The sequence below is a fragment of the Bubalus kerabau genome, chromosome 2, assembly GCF_029407905.1.
Source record: "Bubalus kerabau isolate K-KA32 ecotype Philippines breed swamp buffalo chromosome 2, PCC_UOA_SB_1v2, whole genome shotgun sequence".
NCBI lineage: Eukaryota > Metazoa > Chordata > Mammalia > Artiodactyla > Bovidae > Bubalus > Bubalus kerabau.
This window is the reverse complement of record NC_073625.1, coordinates 112,504,184-112,526,506: the sequence shown is the minus strand read 5'-3', so window position 1 is coordinate 112,526,506 and position 22,323 is coordinate 112,504,184. Positions and strand designations below refer to the sequence as shown.

The following is a 22,323-nucleotide window of genomic DNA, read 5'->3' as shown; positions in this document are numbered from 1 at the left end:
GGCTCTACTTGTGTTGTCATTTTCAGTTGGGGACTGTCACCCAGGGACCTAGGCTGCCAGAGGAGCCACTCCAGAGAGCTGCAGGTTGTCTTGTGTCAATTGGAGGGAAAAAAGCACAACCTAAAAGTTGAGAATTCTGTTTTATTTGGCAGACAAAACTGAGAACTTAAACCCAGGCCGCAGCCTTCTGATTAGTTCTCTGGAACTGCTACAAAAAGGTAACGGAGGAGCCAGGATATATAGGAGTAAAGACCGTGCAGATGACACCACCCTTATGGCAGAAAGTGAAAAGGAACTAAAAAGCCTCTTGATGAAAGGGAAAGAGGAGAGTGAAAAAGTTGGTTTTAAGCTCAACATTCAGAAAACTAAGATCATGGCATCTGGTCCCATCACTTCATGGGAACTAGATGGGGAAACAGTGGAAACAGTGTCAGACTTTATTTTTTTGGACTCCAAAATCACTGCAGATGGTGATTGCAGCCACGAAATTAAAACACGCTTACTCCTTGGAAGGAAAGTTATGACCCACCTAGATAACATATTCAAAAGTAGAGACATTACTCTGCCAACAAAGGTCCATCTAGTCAAGGCTATGGTTTTTCCAGTGGTCATGTATGGATGTGAGAGTTGGACTGTGAAGAAGGCTGAGCACCGAAGAATTGATGCTTTTGAACTGCAGTGTTGGAGAAGACTCTTGAGAGTCCCTTGGACTGCAAGGAGATCCAACCAGTCCATCCTAAAGGAGAGCAGTCCTGGTTGTTCTTTGGAAGGAATGATGCTAAAGCTGAAACTCCAGTACTTTGGCCACCTCATGCGAAGAGTTGACTCCTTGGAAAAGACTCTGATGCTGGGAGGGATTGGGGGCAGGAGGAAAAGGGGACGACGCAGGATGAGATGGCTAGATGGCATCACCGACTCGATGGATGTGAGTTTGAGTGAACTCCAGGAGTTGGTGATGGACAGGGAGGCCTGGTGTGCTGCGATTCACGGGGTCACAAAGAGTCGGACACGACTGAGCAACTGAACTGAACTGAAAGACCCTGCAGGCAGTTGAAACTACAAAAGATTACTGTTAACTAAAGAAAACCAAATTACTGTTTATTAAAGAAAAGCTATGACAAACCTAGATGGTATTAAAAAGCAGAGAATTACTTGCCAACAAAGGTCCATCTAGTCAAAGCTATGGTTTTTCTAGTAGGCATGTATGGATGTGAGAGTTGGACCATAAAGAAGGCTGAACACCAAGGAACTGATGCTTTTGAGCTGTGGTGTTGGAGAAGACTCTTGAGAGTCCCTTGGACTGCAAGGAGATCAAACCAGTCAGTCCTAAAGGAAATCAGTCCTGAATATTCATTAGAAAGACTGATGCTGAAGCTGAAGCTCCAATACTTAGGCCACCTGATGCAAAAAACTGACTCACTGGAAAAGACCTTGATTCTGGAAAAGATTAAAGGTGGGAGGAGAAGGGGATGACAGAGGATGAGATGGTTGGATGGCATCACGGATTTGATGGACATGAGTTTGGGCAAGTTCTGGGAGATGTGAAGTAAAGGATAGGGAAGCCTGGCGTGCTGCAGTCCATGGGGTTGCAAAGAGTAGGACATGACTGAGCAACTGAACAACAACAAAGAAAACCAGATATCTCAAGTTAATGAATTTTCTCTGCACGAGAAGATTTAAGAGTCTGGTATCATTGTTATGCATCTTAGCTATCTAGGGCTAGTGTCCTGTTCTTTCCCTTGCTGAGTCCCCTTAGGTGTGCCTTTGAGGTGGGTGCAGTGGCTAAGGACTTGGCAGGGGGCAGCTCATTTGTCTCCATCCTGAGTTCCCTTAGGGCTCACCTGTGGCTTGATGTCAAGGAGCATAGCAAAGTTCCTGCTGGTCTTGAAGTCTCCACTAGAAAGTGATGTGTTTTACTTCTTATATTTTGCTGGTCAGAACAGTCAGCCAAACCAAGACTGCCTTCAAGAGGGAAGGGAGGGGCAGAAAATCTTGTGGAACAGTAGTAGAATGCCACAGGGACCTTCCGTCATCTCGTACCACCTAGTTCTTTCAGATTTCTTCCTACTTCTGTGGTTGTTCAGACACTAAGTTGTGTCCAACTCTTTTTGACTCCATGAACTGCAGTATGCCAGGCTTCCCTGTCCTTCACTATATCCCAGAGTTTGCTCAAATTCATGTCCATTGAGTCTGTGATGCCATCTAACCACCTCATCCTCTTCCACCTCCTTCTTTTGCCTTCAGTCCTTCCCAGTAACAGGGTCTTTTTCAATAAGTTGGCTGTTTGCATCAGGTGGCCAGAGTATTGGAGCTACAGCTTCAGCATCAGTCCTTCCAATGAATATTCAGGGTTGATTTCCTTTAGGACTGACTGGTTTGATCTACTTGCAGTCCAAAAGTCTTCTCCAGGACCACAATTTGAAAGCATCAATTCTTTGGTGCTCAGCCTTCTTTATGGTCCAAGTCTCACATCCATGCATGACTGCTGGAAAAACCATAGCTTTGACTTATTGCTTGGGACTAAATCTTTCTGAATTAGCTCTGACTCCTCACCTCCCCCTAAAGAATATCTGAAAATTCCTCCCTCCATGTCTATGTCTTACCTTTCCCCTATGAGTTAACTCACACATCTATTATATGTAACCCCCAGTTTTAAGTACTGTGGGTAATGTAGTGAGTTTCTTTTTAAATCTTCCTTTCAAAATCCACATAAAAATCAATTTTTTCCATTAATCCTTTCTTGATCCCTTCAGTCCATACCGAATTCTCCAAATTTCTTTATTATAAACAGATGCAACTGCCCATCTGTTTAGGGTACAAATGTTATTCTACAGCATTCTTCTATGTTTTCTAGTTAAATATTTTGCTTCCCTGACCAGACTATAAATTCTGAGAGAGCAGCACTTTTTTTTAAGGACCTCTGGAACCCTCAAAGTCTTGCAAAAGAGTAAGCACAGAACATTTAATCCTTTTTTATTTAAATGCCTAAGCAGAAGGAACTGACTCAAACTTCAGGAAGCAGTTGTGAAGACAGAGTGGCAGGAAATGACAGAAAACCTGAATACGGAACTGAAATAGCAGCTCAGAGTTTCTTGCTCTGAAGTGGCAGCAGCTAGAAAGGGGTCGAGTGTCTTCGTGAGGAGCTGAGAGAGCAAACGCACAGTTGAAGGTGGGTACTCTGGGCAGTGGGTAAACGGGAGCACAGGACAAGAGTTGAAATGAGACGATACTACCTGGCTGTTACTCCTTGCTGAAAGGTGAAGTCATTGCTAGTAGTCGTTTAACCTTTTATGGCCAGAAGGCCAGCCTGGTGGTGAGTGGTTGTAGATAATGAGCATGTGAGGATGGAAATAGAAAGAAACGCTGGAGCCCAGGGAATGGGATTCAGCTGCCATCCAGGTCTCTTGGTTTCTGCCGACAACCTGCAATTCTCTCTAAGGCCCCTTGCTCCTAAGCACTGAGTTGGGAGAAGGATTACTGGAGGTGAAGACAGTCTCTGCCCTTGGAGAGCTTATGGGTCTAACAGAGAGACAAAACCCACAGGAGACATTGCCACAGATCAGGAAGTAGTTGCTAATATATACCAGTGCTGAGAACCAAGCGCCAAATGAAGTCACGGTGCTTCGACTAGGGCTGGTTTCTCTGTTTGTAGGATCACAGAATCCCAGAAAGTCAGAAATACAGGAGACTTGATGGAGTAGTGAGGTTAACCTGTTTTCCATTGGGAAAAACAGAGTTTCAGAGATGTTCAATACTTTACCAAAGTATTGATAAATGCCTGGTACCTGGCAAATGTGTACAGACTCTATCTTGACTCCCTAACCCATATTCTCACAGGAGCTTAGGAACAGAGCTGGGTGATCTGACTCCCAGTCCCTGGACTTTACTGAGGCAGCCTCATAAGTAGATCCTCGATCATGCCTGATATCCACGGCACCAGGCCTCAGCCAGTTACTCTCTAGGCTCCCACCTCTAGAAAGCACCTTTGGCTTCCCTATTCCCAGCCAGTAGCTCAAGGATGCTAAATTGGCTCTGTGTCAGAAACCTTTCTGTTTCAAAAATACATGAGGATGAGAGGCTTATGGGAGAGTCAGGCTGGGGCCTAAGAGGAGCAGTAAGAAAGAGGACAGGACCATCGGTCCTCACTGCTTCCTTATTGCTCATGAATATTTCAGAAACTTCTCTTTTCCAGTTTTCTGTGTGAATTCCTTTTATGGCAGAGCTGCCCGAGGGCCAGGACCATAGATCTTATCTACCTGCCCCCCATCCAGTACTGTCACCCCCTCAGGGGAAGCAGAACTGCTCCTGGCAGTGACTCGTCCCGCAGTCCAGCTGACTCGGTTCATACATCCCCAGTGCCCTCTTTGCATCTCGTTAACCAATCTACCCCAGATTTCCCTTTGGCTGGTTTCCAAGGGGTTTTTCAAGGAGCTGGAGAAGGATGGAGTTTTCAAGTGAAAAGGAAAATTGGAGAGTCTGAGTGCCTGGCTGGAGAGACTGTAGGTCTTAGGAGTGATTGTAAGAGGGGCTCCTTTAAGAGACAGTAAAGTGTATGGGAGTCTGAGCATGGAAGGGTGGGCCAGCTAGCAAGTGGTACCAAGGTCAAGAAGTCATAGACCAGAGCAGATGAGCATTGTCTGTTGTTTCCCCTTCACACCAAGACCCAGGACCCCACAGATGCAGAGCACCTGTGCAGCTCCTCATACAGGACTGGCAGTCCAGCAGAGACACTGGGGATGCCCTAGTGAAATGATTATTCAACTTAGCTGCTGCTGCTGCTAAGTTGCTTCAGTCGTGTCCGACTCTGTGCGACCCCATAGATGGCAGCCCACCAGGCTCCCCCGTCCCTGGGATTCTCCAGGCAAGAACACTGGAGTGGGTTGCCATTTCCTTCTCCAATGCATGAAAGTGAAAAGTGAAAGTGAAGTCGCTCAGTCGTGTCTGACTCTTAGCAACCCCATGGACTGCAGCCTCCCAGGCTCCTCCATCCATGGGATTTTCCAGGCAAGAGTACTGGAGTGGGGGTACTGTTGCCTTCTCTGGGGATGCCCTAGTGAAATGATAATTTGGCACGCCCTCAAATTGGTGTTCTCCAAATATTTCTTAAACAAATCTATTTAGTTTAATAAAAGTTTAATGATTCTTAATGTTCAGAACAAGGGATTTTATATGCTCTTTTTGAACCAGTTACTGTCCTTAAAAAATAATATATCATTGTTCTTGTTTAGTTGCTAAGTCATGTCCGACTCTTTTCAACCCCATGGATGGTAGCCCACCAGGCTCCTCTGTCCATGAGATTTCCCAGGCAAAAGTGCTAGAGTGGGTTGCCATTCCCTTCTCCAGAGGATCTTCCTGACCCAAGGATCAAATCCACATTTCCTGCTTGGCAGGCAGATTCTTTACCACTGAGCCACCTGGGAAGATCAAAATATGATTAAACTGTTTTTAAAACTTGAACAATGAATGAATTAGTCTCAGCAAATAATGCCTCCCCATGCATTGTTCAGTGTAGGAATTTCAGCTGAGAGCCCCTATTGATATGCAGCTGTACAGTGGCCAGTCTTAGAGTGGAGTTTAGCAGATTGTAGAGAGGAGTGTAGTGTTCACTTTATCAAGAGCTGGGCTAATATATACCATGATACCTATGAAAGAAGTCATATGTAGATACCTGAGTGGAATGACACTGTCACTCCAGGTATGTTCTATATCCCTTATTGAAAAATGCTTTAAGCCACTGCCTGGGCTGGCCTCTTGATGCAAGCAGGGGGTTTCAGCAGTTTTGACACCCAAGTTATTTAGTGTTACCTACACCCATGACTTCTCTCCAGACTAAAGAACCCAGGCTACATTAGTCCGTCTTAAATATATCTGCATCGCCCCCCTCCTCTGAGCAAAAGTACTTTCCTAAAACTTTCATCTGCTTTGCTTCAGATTCTATTTTCTTCTAAGGAAAAAAAAAATTATAAGAAACATTGGGCTACTAATCACTGGTTTCAGCATTCTTGTTTTCACACCTCTAGATTTTTTTCATCTAATCATTCCCATTTTCTTTCACCCTCAGATGTGGAAGTCTGTAGTAGGACATGATGTATCTGTTTCCGTGGAGACCCAGGGTGATGACTGGGACACAGACCCTGACTTTGTGGTGAGTGTGGAAATTACTTGGACAATAAAAGGCAGAGGGCAGGCACGTGGGCTACTCTGTACACTTTGAGGGGCTAGAAGAAGTCTGGGACTGGGCTAGCCCTAGATGGGACTGCCTGGCAGGACAGTTGTCTGCAATGAGTGGGGCCTGCATGATAGCCTGTGCGTGATAGCATGATAGACTGGAAGGAGCCAGGTGCAGGTGAGTGATGTTGTGACTGACAGGATTTGGAAGGCAATGCTGAGGAAGCAGATTAACTGCCAGGATTTGAGCTGGACATGTATAACTTGGAGGGACTCAGGAGTTGTAGGAGACCTAAAGAAGAAAGTTTGAGGGATGCAGAACAGAAAGGGAGGTTTCCGAGCACACCAGCTCAATGTTACCGTGGGGGTCTGGGTGGATAAACATGGAGAGGAGTCTGAGTAAAGCCGCTGACTGAAGGAAGCAGCTGATACAGGGCACGTGGGGGGCATGTGTGTCAGCTGTGTGGCCCCTCAGTTTAGCATGTCTCTTGCCATCACTCATTGCTGAGTGCTGTCTTCTGTAGAATGACATCTCCGAGAAGGAACAACGGTGGGGAGCCAAGACCATCGAGGGCTCTGGACGCACAGAGCATATCAAGTAGGTGCCAAAAGGACTGGGAGGAGGGAAAGAGGTATGGGAAGAGCCCAGGGAAAACTTGGAGACTCAGGAGAAGGAGAGAGAGAAATTCCTGTCTCCTTGTCTTTGCTTTTTCCTCTTTCTGTCCCCATGTGTCCCTCTGTGCATCACTATGTATTTGTTCCACGTCTCTCCTCTTATCCCCCCAACCCTACTATCTTTTTTATTTCCAGCTTCTCTGATATTTCCCCAAGTGGGTCTATAATTTTAACTGTTTCTCTTCCTTCAGTAAGACAGGAATGCAGAGAGGGAAGTGCTGACTTCACTAATTTGTTATCTGTCTACTCACATATATATAATGTGTGTCTGTATTGTAGGGTGACTTCAAATGGGCCAAGAAGGATTCAGTAAAATGTCAAGGGAAAGAACTCAGAATAAATGTTATTAATATAAATAAGAGCATAATATCAGGTCCCATACCTGGCCTAAATGACTTTTAAAATAAAAATTTGCATTTGACTACTTGACAGAAGCAGGAAGTGAAGAATGGTAACATGAAGAAATATGACACTTGGAAAGCCTGTTGTTTAAAATTTTATGTTGGCAATCTTAAAGATTATAGCCCAATATTTTACTAGAAAAAAAAGCAGAACAGACAATAAACTCTGATACCACAAGAGAGAAGGAAGTTACACACAAATCCAGGGATTTCTGTGGGGTATAATGTGTATTAGTATTGTGAGATTCTCTCTTTTCCATGGATTATTCAGGGTTTTCTAACTACGGCTATTTGCCTTGGATAGTGTCAGAATGTCCAATAGACACAATAAACAGTATACTAAAAGCAAAATTAAAAAGTAAATAAGTTGGCAAAATTAATCATTTTAAGTTCTACTTTAATGCCCCTTCCTCATAAACAACAGTGTTTTTACCTCGTTTTCATCTAGATTTTTTTTTTTAAGTGTCTGTGGATGGTCACACTGAACAAAGCATGCAATGAAAATTTGGCACTTGTTTATATAATTTGATAATATTTGGCACTATGCATTGTTGTTTAATTGGACATAAATGATTTATTTCAGGTAACTGTATGAATATCATATTTAAGGAAACTAGGCAATTCTGGAAGCAGTTGGAAAGTGAAAAAATGGAATTGGGTCATGCAGGAAGCTTCTCTGGTGCTCCTCTGTAGGCTCATCAAATCCTGCCCAAGTTAAGATGCCTTTCATTTTCTGAGAAAAGGCCACTCAGCCCTTGTATCCTGAGAGCTATTAAGATAAGCATACAAACTCTCCTTGTACCCTTCCCCTACCAGTGCCCCTCACATGCAGAGCAGGAGTAGAACATTCTAAAGAGGACCCCTAAACCCTTGCCACAAACTTATGGAAAGAGCTTGAGTTTGGATATCAGATAGATTTAGATTCAATTTACAGCTCTACCATTAATGGCAATGTGAGTTAGGCATATAACTTCTCTGAAACTCAGCTTATTTGTTTATCCAATGAGGATGCTACTAGCTACCCTGCAGATATATGGTTAGAATTCAATGAATTAGCATGTAGCAATGTCTGTGGCCAGAGAAGGCAATGGCACCCCACTCCGGTACTCTTGCCTGGAAAATCCCATGGACGGAGGAGCCTGGTGGGCTGCAGTCCATGGGGTCACTAAGAGTCAGGCACAACTGAGTGACTTCACTTTCACTTTTCATTTTCATGCATTGGAGGAGGAAATGGCAACCCACTCCAGTGTTCTTGCCTGGAGAATCCCAGGGACGGGGGAGCCTGGTGGGCTGCTGTCTGTGGGGTTGCACAGAGTCAGACACGACTGAAGTGACTTAGCAGCAGCAGCAGCAGCAGCAATGTCTAGTGCAGTACTTAGCACCCCCTGGCAGCTCAATAATGTTATCTCCATTTCCTGTTAGTATAGATTAGTTGAATCAGATTTTCTTCCTAAAAACCTAAAATAAACATATAAACAGATGACAATCTTCCTTATTCCTAAGTGGCATTTATTTGGACTGCTGTGTTGTACAATCCAGTATATTTATTACTGTGACTGGTGACCCCTGGAGTTGTAAAATGTGGTGACCCTGGGTGTTTCCTTATTAGCCTAACTGGATCTATGTCTGATAAAATAAATGGTGGGGACATTTACCCAGAAACCCACTCCTCTCCCATTTACCCGGGCTATTGAGGTGTAAAAGCCCAGTCTCTGCTAGTTCCTGGCCAGGTGATCTTGGACAGGCCACTTTCCTCTTTGATTCTCAAACTTAGCACTGGGATCAAAAAGATCTCTAGAGGACCTTCCAGTGGTAAGTCTATAATACTCTGGGATTCTTTTTGTCTCGTGTGGACTAGAACAACCTTTAAGGTCAGATGGAAATCACTAAGGTCCTTGGAAAGGAGGGGAAGTAGAAGAGGAGAACAGTAGCTGCAGAGCTCAGATGATTCAAAGCAGGAAAAGGAAGTGATTGTGGTTCTCATTAATCTCACTACCATCCCCCATGATCTTTCTTTTTTAGGTCTGTGAAAATAGACCTAAAATAGTTTGAGGAGTGGTTTGGTAATTCGGTAAATAGTTCAAATGACCCTATCCATCCTTCACCTATTGTGTAGAGAAGTCCTGGGCCAAACACCTCCAATCAGTCTGGTGTTTCCAGGACCTGCCTGGTTTTCAAGGGTTCTTGTCTTCTTTCCATCTTCTTCTCACCACTTTTCCTCACTGATGTTCATGCACTTCTTTACGAGGCTGGATGTGAACACTGATCTGCTTCTTGTCACTATAGCTTAATTTTGCCTGTCCTAGAATTTCATGTAAATGGAGTAATACATAATGTATTTTTTGTGTCTGTCTTCTTTCACTCAGCATAATATTTTTGAGATCTATTCATGGTCTTGTGTGTATCAGTCTTTTGTTCCTTTCGAAGGTCAGGTAAAAATAAATAAAGCTGTCAAGTAAAGCTGTCATGAACATTGGGTCCAAATCTTTTTCTTTACCTATATTTTTACTTCCCTTGGGAAATACCTAAAAGTAGTAGAATTCCTGAGTCATATTAAAAGTCTGTTTTAGTTTTTTAAGAAACTGCTTTCTGAAAGAAATGTTTTTTCACTCCTACCAATAATGGATGAGTTTTAATTGTTCAACGTCTTTGTCTACACTTAGTATTGTTAGTATTTTTAATCATTTTTGTAATTGTGTAGTGATTTTAACTTGTATTTTTCTGCTGGTTAATTTTATTGAACATCTTTTCACGTGCCATTTATGTATTTTCATATGTCTTCATTTTGAAGTGTCTATTCAAATCTTTTTCTCACTTTTAAAGTGGGTTATTTATATTCTTTTGAGTTTTAAGAGTTCTTTAAATATTCTAGATAAAAGTCTTTTGTGACATGTATGTTTTATAAATATTTTCTGCCAGACTATAACTTGCCTTTTCACTCTATTAATGGCTTCTTTTAAAGATCAAAATATGTTAATTCTGATGAAGTCTAATTTTATCAAAATTTTTTATGGTCAGTGCCTATGTGTCTAGGAAATTTTTGCCTACCTCAAATTGTGAAGATTTTTTCCTATGTCTTTTTCTAAAAGGCTTATAGTTTTAGCTTTTACATTTAAGTCTACAATTTATTTCAAATTTGTTTTTGTGTACAGTATGAGGCAAAGATTGAGGTTCATTTTATTTCCATTTGGAGATTTCATTATTCCCACATCATTAAAAGACTATTCTCTCTTCATTGACTTACCTAGCATCTTTGACCATATATGTGAAGGTCCATTTCTAAACTATTTTATTGATTTATGTCTGCTCTGACCCATACCATACTGCACTGAATGTTGTAACATTATTGTACTGTACCTTTTATTGTAGCAAAATGAAATCAGGTAGTCCTTCAACTTTGCGCTCCTTTAAAAAATAACTTTTTATTATCCCAGAACTTTACCTTTCCACACACATTTTAGAATTAGCTAGTTGATTCCTACAAAAATACCTGTTGGTATTTTGACTGGGATTGCATTGAATCTATAGATCATAGATTTGGAGAGAACTTACATCTTAATGATCTCAAGTTTTCCAAGCCATGAATATGGGATATGTTTCCATTTACTTAGATCTTCTTTAATCTTTTCAGAAATGTTTTTCAGTGTTCAGGTCTTGCACATATTTAATTAAAGTTATTCTAAAATATTTAGTGTTATTTCATGTGATGGTAAGTAGACTTTATTTTTAACTTTAAATTCTCAAATGTCTGTGGCTAGTATGTAGAAATAAAATTTCTTTTGATTGTAATCTTGTTTTCTGGGAACTTGCTAAATGTACTGAATAGTTCTAGTAGCAAACTGATGTAGATTCTTTAGAATTTTCTTTGTCTATGATCATTGTGAATAAAAGTGCTTTTACTTTTATAATAATAACAACAAAAAAAAGTCTGTTCCTTCTCTTAGCTCATCTTTGAGGTCCTGGTTACTATAAACTATATTGTTTTATCAATTCCAAGGCAAGGTATTTTAAGACTTTAAATAGGCTTCTGAGAGTTAATGTGTCAAGTTTCTTAGGTATGCCAATTAGGACATTGAAATATAACTTTTAGTTTCCTCTCTATATCTTCCATCTGATCACTATTTTCATACATTAATTATCTTTGTATTGTCAGAATCTAATGGTACTTCATACTAAAAAAATTTAATAAATATTTAATTAATATTTATTTAATAATGGAATAATATAACACATTTATAGTAGCTTCAGCTATAGTCTAAAGAATTTGGTAAAAAGTTGGTCTTTGCTGGCCCCAATATTTTCATTCAAATTTTATTATCTGTTGTCATGATTCTCTGATTAGCCTCACTGCCAACTATTAGGGGGATATTCCTGAATCTCATTTTCTAATCCCTTTAAAAACTTGTTTCAACTATAATGCAGTTACGATTCATGTGACAGTGACTGGATTTATTAAAACTTTACATATTTTCCCCCACTTGCAAGTAATGTCTAGTCCCATTTTCTTCATTCTTCATCTGAATACTTTGGTTGGGAAATATTGGTCATTTACCTGTTCTTGGCACCAGTAACTTTTTTGGACACAGATAGTTCTAAAGTGTTGATGTTGTCAAACTAGCAACACAGGATCTCTGCCTTCCCTGCTGCCAGAGGGTTTAGAGCAGGCACAGGAACAGAGGGTTCTTCCAGCTCTTAGCTTAATTTCATCTGGGTCAAAGCCAATTTTCTAAAATTAACTTTGACTAAAGCTGAGATGGCTTTTAAAAAAGACTTCTGGTGGCCTTACACTACAAGGCCACAAGATGGATCTATTCTTCCATGAAAGAGGAGAATTTTGCCTATGAGATGGCCACTCTAACTGTAAGCAATATATCTGGTTTATATGAGCTAGTAAAGTTCCAGGAAAATTGCTATCTCAGTTCTCCAAACCTCCATTTCTCGCTGCAGGAAATTAAATTTTTTATTTAGGGTTCTCTTGCCCAAGTGTTTCTAAGAATCCCCAGTGGTCATTATATGTGTCCAAGTATCAGTCCTGATTGTCACTTATTGGTGTTGGAGTTGGTGCTGGTGCTGCGCTATCACTTCATATCCTCAGGCCAAATAAATACTCATAGATGTTCTATGCATTGTGCTGTGCTTAGTCGTTTCAGTCATGTCCAACTCTTTGTGACCCTATGGACTGTGGCCCACCAGCTTCCTCTGTCCATGGGATTCTCTAGGCAAGGGTACTGGAGTGGGTTGCCATTTCCTTCTCCTGAGGATCTTCCCAACCCAGGGATCAAACTTGCATTTCTTACGTCTCCTTCATTGATAGATGAGTTCTTTACCACTAGCACCACCATGGTAAAGATGAAAGTCAAGTAAAGGGGAGAATGCCTCCTTACAGTGTTATGTTCTCTTAAGGATAGAGGTGTCCTATCCTTTATCTAGAGGTGTCCAGATAAAGGTTATTAATTTTTAGTTCTCTCAGGAATAAGCAGATTTAGGGGCAGTGTGAAAGGAATTCATTTTTGACAAGAAGAGACATAAAATACTTTATGTGTACATAAATTCCTCAATGATGTATTTTTCCTACTCAATGTCTTTAATGACTTCCTCATGTGCCATTAAAAAGTAATGTGCACGATACTGGATGCTTGGGGCTGGTGCACTGGGACGACCCAGAGGGATGGAATGGGGAGGGAGGAGGGTTCAGGGTGGGGAACACATGTATACCTGTGGCGGATTCATTTTGATATTTGGCAAAACTAATACAGTTATGTAAAGTTTAAAAATAAAATAAAATAAAAAAAAAGTAATGTGCAATTTACTTAACTATTCCCCAATTTTCTCCACATAAAATGTTTCTTGGTTCTTATTATTAAATACAATGTTTCAGTGAATATCATTAGACACTACCCTTTGCCACAGTTAAAATTATTTCCTTGGGATAGACTTCTAGAATGTGTGGGTAAAGGGTACATGAATCTTTTTGTGCTTCTTGAGATAGAATACCTAATTGTTAGACAGCAAATCCATTCAGAGAGGAAAATAACTCTTCAGTTACTGGCCTCTAACATTTAGGAACATGAGTCTAAATATCAGAAGGTTATTTAGTGAACAAAATGACAGACTAGAGGATACTATTGGTTTATGAAGAGTTCGTATCAGGGTATATATGCCAGCCATACTAATCCCTTACTCCCAGACCCAGCACAGGTTATTTGGGACTTGTTTGGGACTATTGCTAAAAATGAACAGAACACACTGCAAAATTACTATTTTTCTGGCCAGGAGGGTTCATTGGCTTCTCTGTGCTAGACAAGGCTCTGTGATGTGTTTGCTTCCAGCATCCACCAGCTGAGGAATAAAGTATCAGAGGAGCATGATATTCTCAAGAAGAAAGAGATGGAGTCAGGGCCCAAAGCATCTCATGGCTATGGAGGTCGGTTTGGAGTGGAAAAAGACCGAATGGACAAGGTGAATTAAAAGAGGGTATTTGCTTTTTTTTAAAAAAGATAAATCGAGTCATTTGTTGATTTTGTGGTTAAAACTTACTCAAAAGTAAAACATCCATTTGGTTTTAAAATTGAATGTCCAGGGGCTTCCCTGGTGATCCAGTGGTTAAGATGCCAAGTTCCCAATGCCGGGGGCCTGAGTTCGATCCCTAGTCAGGGAACTAGACCCCACATGCCACGACTACAGATCCTGCATACCATGACTAATACCTGGTACAGGCAAATAAAATAAATATTAAAATAGAATGTCCACATATTATTTGTATCATTTTCCTCCTGATTTCAACATATAATATGTAGATGGCAGAAAATGGGAGCCAAGAATTTAGAAGAACTGGCCTACTGTAGGCTCAGCTACACTGTAATCCCTAGACTGAAGAGACATGGAACACACATAGAGAAGGGGAAAACAGGTTTTAAAATCATTTACTGCTTTCAAATGCATGTGTATTATGTCTTTGCTGCAACTTCTTTTACTGTTTACTGTTTATTTAGTGGGGTTTTTTTTTTAACCTTTTATATATGTCTTATGATTTGCACATAGGTGTGAAAAATATTGATGGGGAGTTATCTATTAGATGCCCTTGAATATAATATTATATTTCCTTTATCCATTAGATACTATGAAAGTATGATACAAGAGAGCTCGTATGGTGAATCATATCTTTCCATTGATTTTCCTAACTTCAAAAATAGAGATATATTCCTATAATAAAAAAATGTTTAATCTCCACAGAGAAAAAACAATTCAATGAAAACCTTTAGTCCACCCTCAAGAAGTCATTATGTAAAATGCAGTCCAGACATTGTATTCTCCTACAGAATTCATAGGAAAAAGAAATGTAGATAAGCAGTCATTCATTTTTGAATTCAGCAAGCAAAGTTGACCTGCTGCTGCTGCTGCTGCTAAGTCGCTTCAGTCGTGTCCGACTCTGTGCGATCCCATAGACGGCAGCCCACCAGGCTTCCCCGTCCCTGGGATTCTCCAGGCAAGAACACTTGGAGTGGGTTGCCATTTCCTTCTCCAATGTGTGAAAGTGAAAAGTGAAAGTGAAGTCGCTCAGTTGTGTCCGACTCTTCACGACCCCATGGACTGGACCGCAGCCTGACCTACTCAGACCCAAAAATACTGCAAAGTGAGCTCCCAGGAGCTCATATAGGGCAGTGCTTCACATCAGTCTCTGTATTTATGTCAGCATGGAATTGGAAATGCAGGAGGAAGAGGAAGCTTTCTAATTTCTTCTTAGTTGAGACTCTGTAAGGTATCACTGTTTGGTTTGAATATTGTTGTGGTTTTCCATTTCACTCTCCAAGGGATCTTCCCAACCCAGGGATTTAACCTGGATCTCCTGCGTTGCAGGCAAATTCTTTACCATCTGAGCCACCAGGGAAGCCCATTTGGTTTGAAGTATTATTCAGTTCCAAGGTTATTAAAGCATCCATGTCGAAACATTGAAAGGGACATACCTTTCAAAACCAAGTAGAAAATGGTAGGGGGAAAAAGTGGAAGAGGGTGTTTAAAAAATAAAATTTTATGTCATGACTACTCATGGAATTGTCTACCAGCCCCATTTGGTATAAAGAGTCAGTCACTTAATATCAGGGCTCATGTGGCACTTCGGAGCCTTGATGGTCTTATAGGAACAAAGATCCAAAACAAAAGCACCTGGTTGTGTTAGAGAAATATTCAGTGCTGGGTATGGCATCTTATCAGTCCCCTTAGGTCTCTCCTCGGTAACTAGCCTCATTCCTATTTCGATACACAAAGCCCTTGTTTCAACCTCTTTTGTTTCTGGTTTAAACACCACTCTGTCTATGCAGTCTCTATCCTTCTGGTTCCCAGCCCATCTTATGGGAGTTTCCTAAAGGATGGGTTCCTAGTGGTATTAAAGAAGAAGCAGGATGTGCACGGCTCCAGAAAAAGTTACGGTGCTCTCCCATTACAAGTTCCTTGGCGCTACTGTCAGATTATCAGTATAGTATATATATAGTATATATCAACATAGGTTATCAGTATGACCCAGAATGAAATTTCTTGTATTCTTACATCCTGTCCTATCTCTGCATCATTTTATTTTTTCTTTGGTCATTTTTTATCTACTTATTCCCGCCTTGATTTTTCTCAGAGTGCCGTGGGCCATGAGTATGTTGCTGAGGTGGAGAAGCACTCTTCTCAGACTGATGCTGCCAGAGGCTTTGGGGGTAAATATGGAGTTGAGAAGGACCGGGCAGACAAGGTAAGTGACAACACTCTCTCCCTGCACCATCCAGCTCAGATCATGTGGGACTTACCAACAATACCTTGAATGTAGGCCTGTGCTTCTCCTGTGGAAGCATGGGGCAGTGGTCTCAAGGAGGGTCCATCATGAGAATGGCTCCCACACAACTACCTCAGCAAGTTCTTTGGTGCCACTGTTGGAGGCCACATCCTGAGCTGAAAGGTGTTCATTTAAAAGAGACGAAGACTCTCAAACTCTGAATCAGGAATCCCTAAGCCATTGGTATTGTCAGTCCTGTGTGCATGAAGAGAAAAGTGGAAATTCCAAAGCTCCTCCTTTGGCCTAATAGCAAAGTCTTATAAATATTTATGCCTTTCAGGAAAACAGAAATATCAGCTGAAATATTATTACAATGGTAGCAAATAATCAAGTAAAACCACTAATTAAGGTTACTTTTAGAATGTAAATGTTACTTTTCACAGCATTTAGCACCAACTGGCTACAGTCCAGGTGTTTTTAAGGACTTCTTTGTACAAAGAGTCCTTTGTACAAAGAGTAGTTGTGAAGAGAGAGAAAAAGAAAGGACAGTATGAGTACAGATGACAGAGTGGTCAGGAGAGTAAGATTGATAACTCATTCCTGTTCTCATTGTCACACCTTAGTAGATCAGTTTCTTTGAGCTCATTTTTTATGGTGCGAAGTAGTATCTCTGCCCCGCAGCAGTGCACAGAAAGGCTGTCTTCACTGCTACCTGAGCTTTTAATTTTTTTTTCTAACTTGCAGTTGTTAATAAGTGGGCCTGAATCCTTAAAGCTAAGTGTTAGAATGTTATTTGAATTGTAGGTCGTTAAAAAAATAAAACACAGAAAAATTAAAAACATACTGTAAAGTAAAGGAGAACCATAGAGGATAATGTTTAAAAGCAGTAATGGAAATATGGAGCTTGTAATGTTCTTCTCTAATCAGGGTGGAATTTCCCTTCCATCTTGGCCCCCCTTCTGCTTTTGCCTACTCTTTCATTGTTATTTCTTTCATCTTCTGCCTCACCAGCTACAAACTATTCACCTTAACAGCCAGTGTGTCTTGTAAATCAATAAAAAATACATACTGATAGCTTTTAAAATGCAAAATATAGACTTGCTTAGAGACTCATAATTACTATGCCATTTGGGGACACAGCTATGTTAGGTATTTGCCAAGATATCCAGGCCCAAAGCAGCTAGGATCCAGATTCTCCTGGCTGCCTCTTATCCAGCAAAATCCACATCTCTGGGTTTGAGCTGCTGTGTAAGAAAAGAGAAGTGTAGTGTAATCAGTCAGTATAGGATGATATCTCTTAACATGTACACAGTGCTTTATAGTTTACAAGGCACTTTTCTAGTTATTGTCTCATTTTAGTTTAGTAAGAGTTAGGAAGAAAAACACTGACTTAATGAGTGACCTACACTCTCTGTATCTTTCCCATTTAGTCCTCACAATATCCCAAATATACTGGAATCATTTTACAGTTGAGTTAGTAAGACAGATATACCTATTTTTATTTCATGTTTGAAGAACCTGAGGTTCAGGAATATTAAAAAAGTAAAAAGTTACACAACTATAAAAAGGAAAGTGAGGTTAGGATTTGGATCTAGATCTATCTGTGTGCAGAGCTCGTGGTCATTGCTCTGTAGCACGCTGCCTTTACACCAGCCTGTCAGGGTACTTTTTGTTTCTACATTGGACTCCCATACTCAGCTTTGAATCCCTACAACTAACTCCTGGGCTGAGTTAGGTGTTAAGGGTATGTGAGGGAAGGGGAAACATTAACTTTGACTCTAACTGATTCTCTCTCCTTTTCTCTGTAGTCAGCAGTTGGTTTTGATTACAAAGGAGAAGTGGAGAAACACACATCTCAGAAAGGCAAGGACCCTGCACTTCAACCTGACTGCTCAGACTTCAGCTCCCAACAGCCATCATCAACTCCTTTTAGTTCCATGACCCAGTTCCCCACTACTTTATTTGTTTTTAAAATCCAAGCCTATGCTTGCTTCTTTCTCCTTTATTGCTTTATTGTCCTTTGGCCATGCCACGTGACATTCATGACCTTAATTCCTGGACCCAGGATTGAACCGTGCCCCCTGTAGTAGAAACATGGAGTCTTAACCATTGGACTGCCAGTGAAGTCCCTCCTTCATCACTTTCTACATCATTGGTCAATTTTTTAGCCCCCTTTCCCCTTTAATGGATTAAAAATAAGATATTATACTCCTTCATTTTAAGAAATTATTCCTAACTATTAATATGCATCTGTGACTTAAAATTAGTCACTGTTTCTTCATGAGTAATACAGGAAACATAGAATAATTTAATTACATTTCTTCTACATTCTAAAGTCTTTGTAAAAAGTGGATAATTGTAATCCAGTATATTGGTTCCATCTGTTTGTTTTTAGACCCCCCCAAAATTAATCATTATTATTACTAGGTGAATGCTTATTTAAACTGACCAATGTGGTTATCAACTTCCTAGCTCATCATTGTTTAGTTCATTGTTTCCTCCTTGCTTCCTCTATTTCCTCATTGCTAGTGTATATCCTTTGATAATTCTTTCAGTGACAGCTTATGAAAGAACTCTCAGACTTTGTCTGAAAAAAAATTTATTTTTATCCATTCTTCATTGTTATTTTCCCTTCATCATGTTGAAGATACTATTTCATCATCTCTGGCATTTCTCTTGGGTTTGTCTAATCAACATTCTTTTATAGGTAGCATGTCTCGTCTCTTAAATTTTTAATTTATTGTATTTTTTGGTCTCATGAAAAATTTTTCCTTTGTCTCTGATATCCTGAGATATCATCAGTCTTTGTCCAGGTGTTAGATCTATTTTTATTATTCTACATGAGACTTACTGCTCCTCTTCAACCTGAGAGATAACTTTCAATATGACATTTTCTCTTTGGGTAGTGCCTGTCCTCTCTTCTCTTTTATTCTTTCTTCTGAAACTCAGGTGTGTATTAGAACTTTTCATTCTCTTTTCTCTCATACATGCTAAAAAAACCAAACTTTATATTTTTATATCAGTTTTAGATTTATGACAAAATTGAGAGAAAAGTACGTAGATTTCTAATACACTTCTGTCCCTACACATGCATAGCCTCCCCCGTTATCATCATTATTGAACAGAATTTTTTTTTTAAAGTCAAGGATGATTCTATGTTGATATATCAAAATCACTCAAATTCCATAGTTTACTTTAGGGTTCACTCTTGGTGGTGTACATTCTGTGGGTTTGGACAAAAGTATAGTGACATATATCTATCATTATACTGTCATGCAAAGTATTTTCAGTGCCCTAAAAATCCTCTGTGCTCTGCCTGTTCATTCCCCTCACTCCCCAGCAACCACTAATACTGTCTCCATAGTTTTGCCTTCTACAGGATATTATATGGTTGAAATCACATACCATGTAGCATTTCTAGATTGGCTTCTTTCACTGAGTAATATGCATTTAAGTTTCCTCCATGTCTTTTCATAGTTTGATAGCTAATTTCTTTTTAGTCCTGAATATTATTCCTTTGTCTGGATGGACCACAGACCATTTTGACCCATTTACCTACTGAAACACATCTTAATTGTTTCCAAGTTTTGGCAATTATGAATAAACCTGCTAAAAACTTCTGTGCACAGGTTTTTGTGTAGATACACATTTTCCACTCTTTAGGATAAATACCAAGAAGTACAAACACTGGATCCTATGACAAGAGTATGTTAAATTTTGTAAGGAACTGTCAAACTGTGGACTTAGTAGGTACAAGCCTATTCAGATCATCTGTTTCTGTTTGTGTAAGTTTTGGCAGATGCAGCTTTCAAGGAACTGGTCTATCTTATGTAGGTTATCAAATTTGTGGGCATAAAATTGTTCATAGTATTATTTTATTATTGTTTTGATTTCCTTGAAATCTGTTGTGATGTAGCCTCTTTCATTTCTGGTATGAGTAATTTATGTTCTCTCTCTTTTTCTTAGTTAGCCTGACTAGAGGCATATCTATGTTACTGATCTTCTCAAGTAAGCTTTAGGTTTTCTTGATTTTTCTCTATTGGCTTCTTATTTTTAATTTCACTGATTTTTTGCTCTAATTCTTGTTTCTTTTTTCTGCTTACTTTTGATTTAATTTGTTCTTCTTTTTCTATTTCCTAAGGTGGAAACTTAAATTACTGATTTTCAGATCTTTTTTATTTTCTAATGGATGTATTGTTTGCCCTGAGCACTGCTTTCACTGCATTCAAAATATTTTGATAAGTTGTGTTCTTTAAAAAAAGATTATTTTTCTGGAGTTGAGCTGTAGGAGTTGCTTGTATATTCTCGAGATTAGTTGTTTGTCAGTTGCTTCATTTGCTATTATCTTCTCCCATTCTGAAGGCTGTCTTTTCACCTTGCTAATAGTTTCCTTTGATGTGCGGGGACGACCCAGAGGGATGGAATGGGGAGGGAGGAGGGAGGAGGGTTCAGGATGGGGAACACATGTATACCTGTGGCGGATTCATTTTGATATTTGGCAAAACTAATACAGTTATGTAAAGTTTAAAAATAAAATAAAATTAAAAAACAAACAAACAAACAAAAAAATTATTTTAATTTATTTATTTTAATTGGATGCTAATAACTTTATAATATTGTGGTGGTTTTTGCCATACATTGACGTGAACCAGCCATAGGTGTACATGTGTTCCCCCATCCTGAACCCCCCTCCCACCTCCCTCCCCATCCCATCCCTCTGGGTTGTCCCAGTGTACTGGCTTTGAGTACTCTGTTTCGAGGATCGAACTTGCACTGGTGATCTATTTCACATATGGTAATATACATGTTTCAATGCTATTCTCTCAAATCATCCCACCCTCGCCTTCTCCCAGAGTCCAAAAGCCTGTTCTTTATATCTGTGTCTCTTTTGCTGTCTCGCATATAGGGTCACCGTTACCATCTTTCTAAATTCCATATATATGCGTTAATATACTGTATTGGTAAGTTTTTCTTTCTGACTTACTCCACTCTGTATAATAGGCTCCAGTTTCATCCACCTCGTTAGAACTGATTCAAATACATTCTTTTTAATAGCTGAGTAATATTCCATTGTTTATATGTACCACAGCTTTCTTATCCATTCATCTGCTGATAGACATCTAGGTTGCTTCCATGTCCTAGCTATTGTAAACAGTGGTGCGATGAACATTGGGGTATACGTGTCTCTTTCAGTTCTGGTTTCTTCAGTGTGTATGCCCAGCAGTGCGATTGCTGGTTTGTATGGCAGTTCTATTTTCAGTTTTTTAAGGAATCTCCACATTGTTCTCCATCATGGCTGTACTAGTCCGCATTCCCACCAACAGCATAAGAGGGTTCCCTTTTCTCCACACCCTCTCTAGCATCTACTGTTTGTAGACTATTTGATAGCAGCCATTCTGACCAGTGTGAGATAGTACCTCATTGTGGTTTTGATTTGCATTTCTCTGATAATGAGTGATGTTGAGCATCTTTTCATGTGTTTGTTAGCCATCTGTATGTCTTCTTTGGAGAAATGTCTGTTTAGTTCTTTGGCCCATTTTTTGATTGGGTTGTTTATTTTCTGGTATTGAGCTGCATGAGCTCTTTGTATATCTTTCAGATTAATTCTTTGTCAGTTGCTTCTTTTGCTATTATTTTCTCCCACTCTGAAGGCTGTCTTTTCACCTTGATTATAGTTTCCTTCATTGTGCAAAAACTTTTAAGTTTGATTAGGTCCAATTTGTTTATTTTTGCTTTTATTTCCATTACTCTGGGAGGTGGGTCATAAAGGATCCTGCTGTGATTTATGTCAGAGAGTGTTTTGCCTCTGTTTCCGTCTAGGAGTTTTATAGTTTCTGGTCTTACATTTAGATCTTTAATCCATTTTGAGTTTATTTTTGTGTATAGTGTTAGAAAGTGTTCTAGTTTCATTCTTTTACAAGTGGTTGACCAGTTTTCCCAGCACCACTTGTTAAAGAGATTGTCTTTTCTCCATTGTATATTTTTGCCTCCTTTCTCAAAGATAAGGTGCCCATAGGTGCATGGATTCATCTCTGAGCTTTCTATTTAGTTCCACTGATCTATATTTTTGTCTTTGTGCCCGTATTAATGACTTGTCTTGATGACTGTAGCTTTGTAGTATGGTCCAAAGTCAGGCAGATTGATTCCTCCAGTTTCATTCTTCTTTCTCAAGACTGCTTTGGCTATTTGAGGATTTTTGTATTTCCATACAAATTGTGAAATTATTTGTCCTAGTCCCGTGAAAAATACCATTGGTAGCTTGATAGGGATTGCATTGAATCTATAGATTGCTTTGGGTAGTAAACTTATTTTCACTATATTGAT

At 39.8% G+C, this 22,323-nt stretch overlaps 1 protein-coding gene across 1 annotated transcript in view; it reads left to right on the top strand.

Moving 5' to 3' along the window:
- Window positions 1-2,851: 2,851 nt before the first annotated feature.
- Window positions 2,852-22,323, top strand: part of HCLS1 (hematopoietic cell-specific Lyn substrate 1) — a 34,056-nt gene continuing 14,584 nt past the window's right edge. The window contains exons 1-6 of the mRNA XM_055568342.1: window positions 2,852-3,169; window positions 6,062-6,145; window positions 6,693-6,766; window positions 13,574-13,703; window positions 15,868-15,978; window positions 17,808-17,862. Of these exons, the coding sequence (XP_055424317.1) occupies window positions 6,062-6,145; window positions 6,693-6,766; window positions 13,574-13,703; window positions 15,868-15,978; window positions 17,808-17,862 (454 nt within the window). The 5' untranslated portion in view covers window positions 2,852-3,169. The remainder of the gene's footprint in view (window positions 3,170-6,061; window positions 6,146-6,692; window positions 6,767-13,573; window positions 13,704-15,867; window positions 15,979-17,807; window positions 17,863-22,323) is intronic.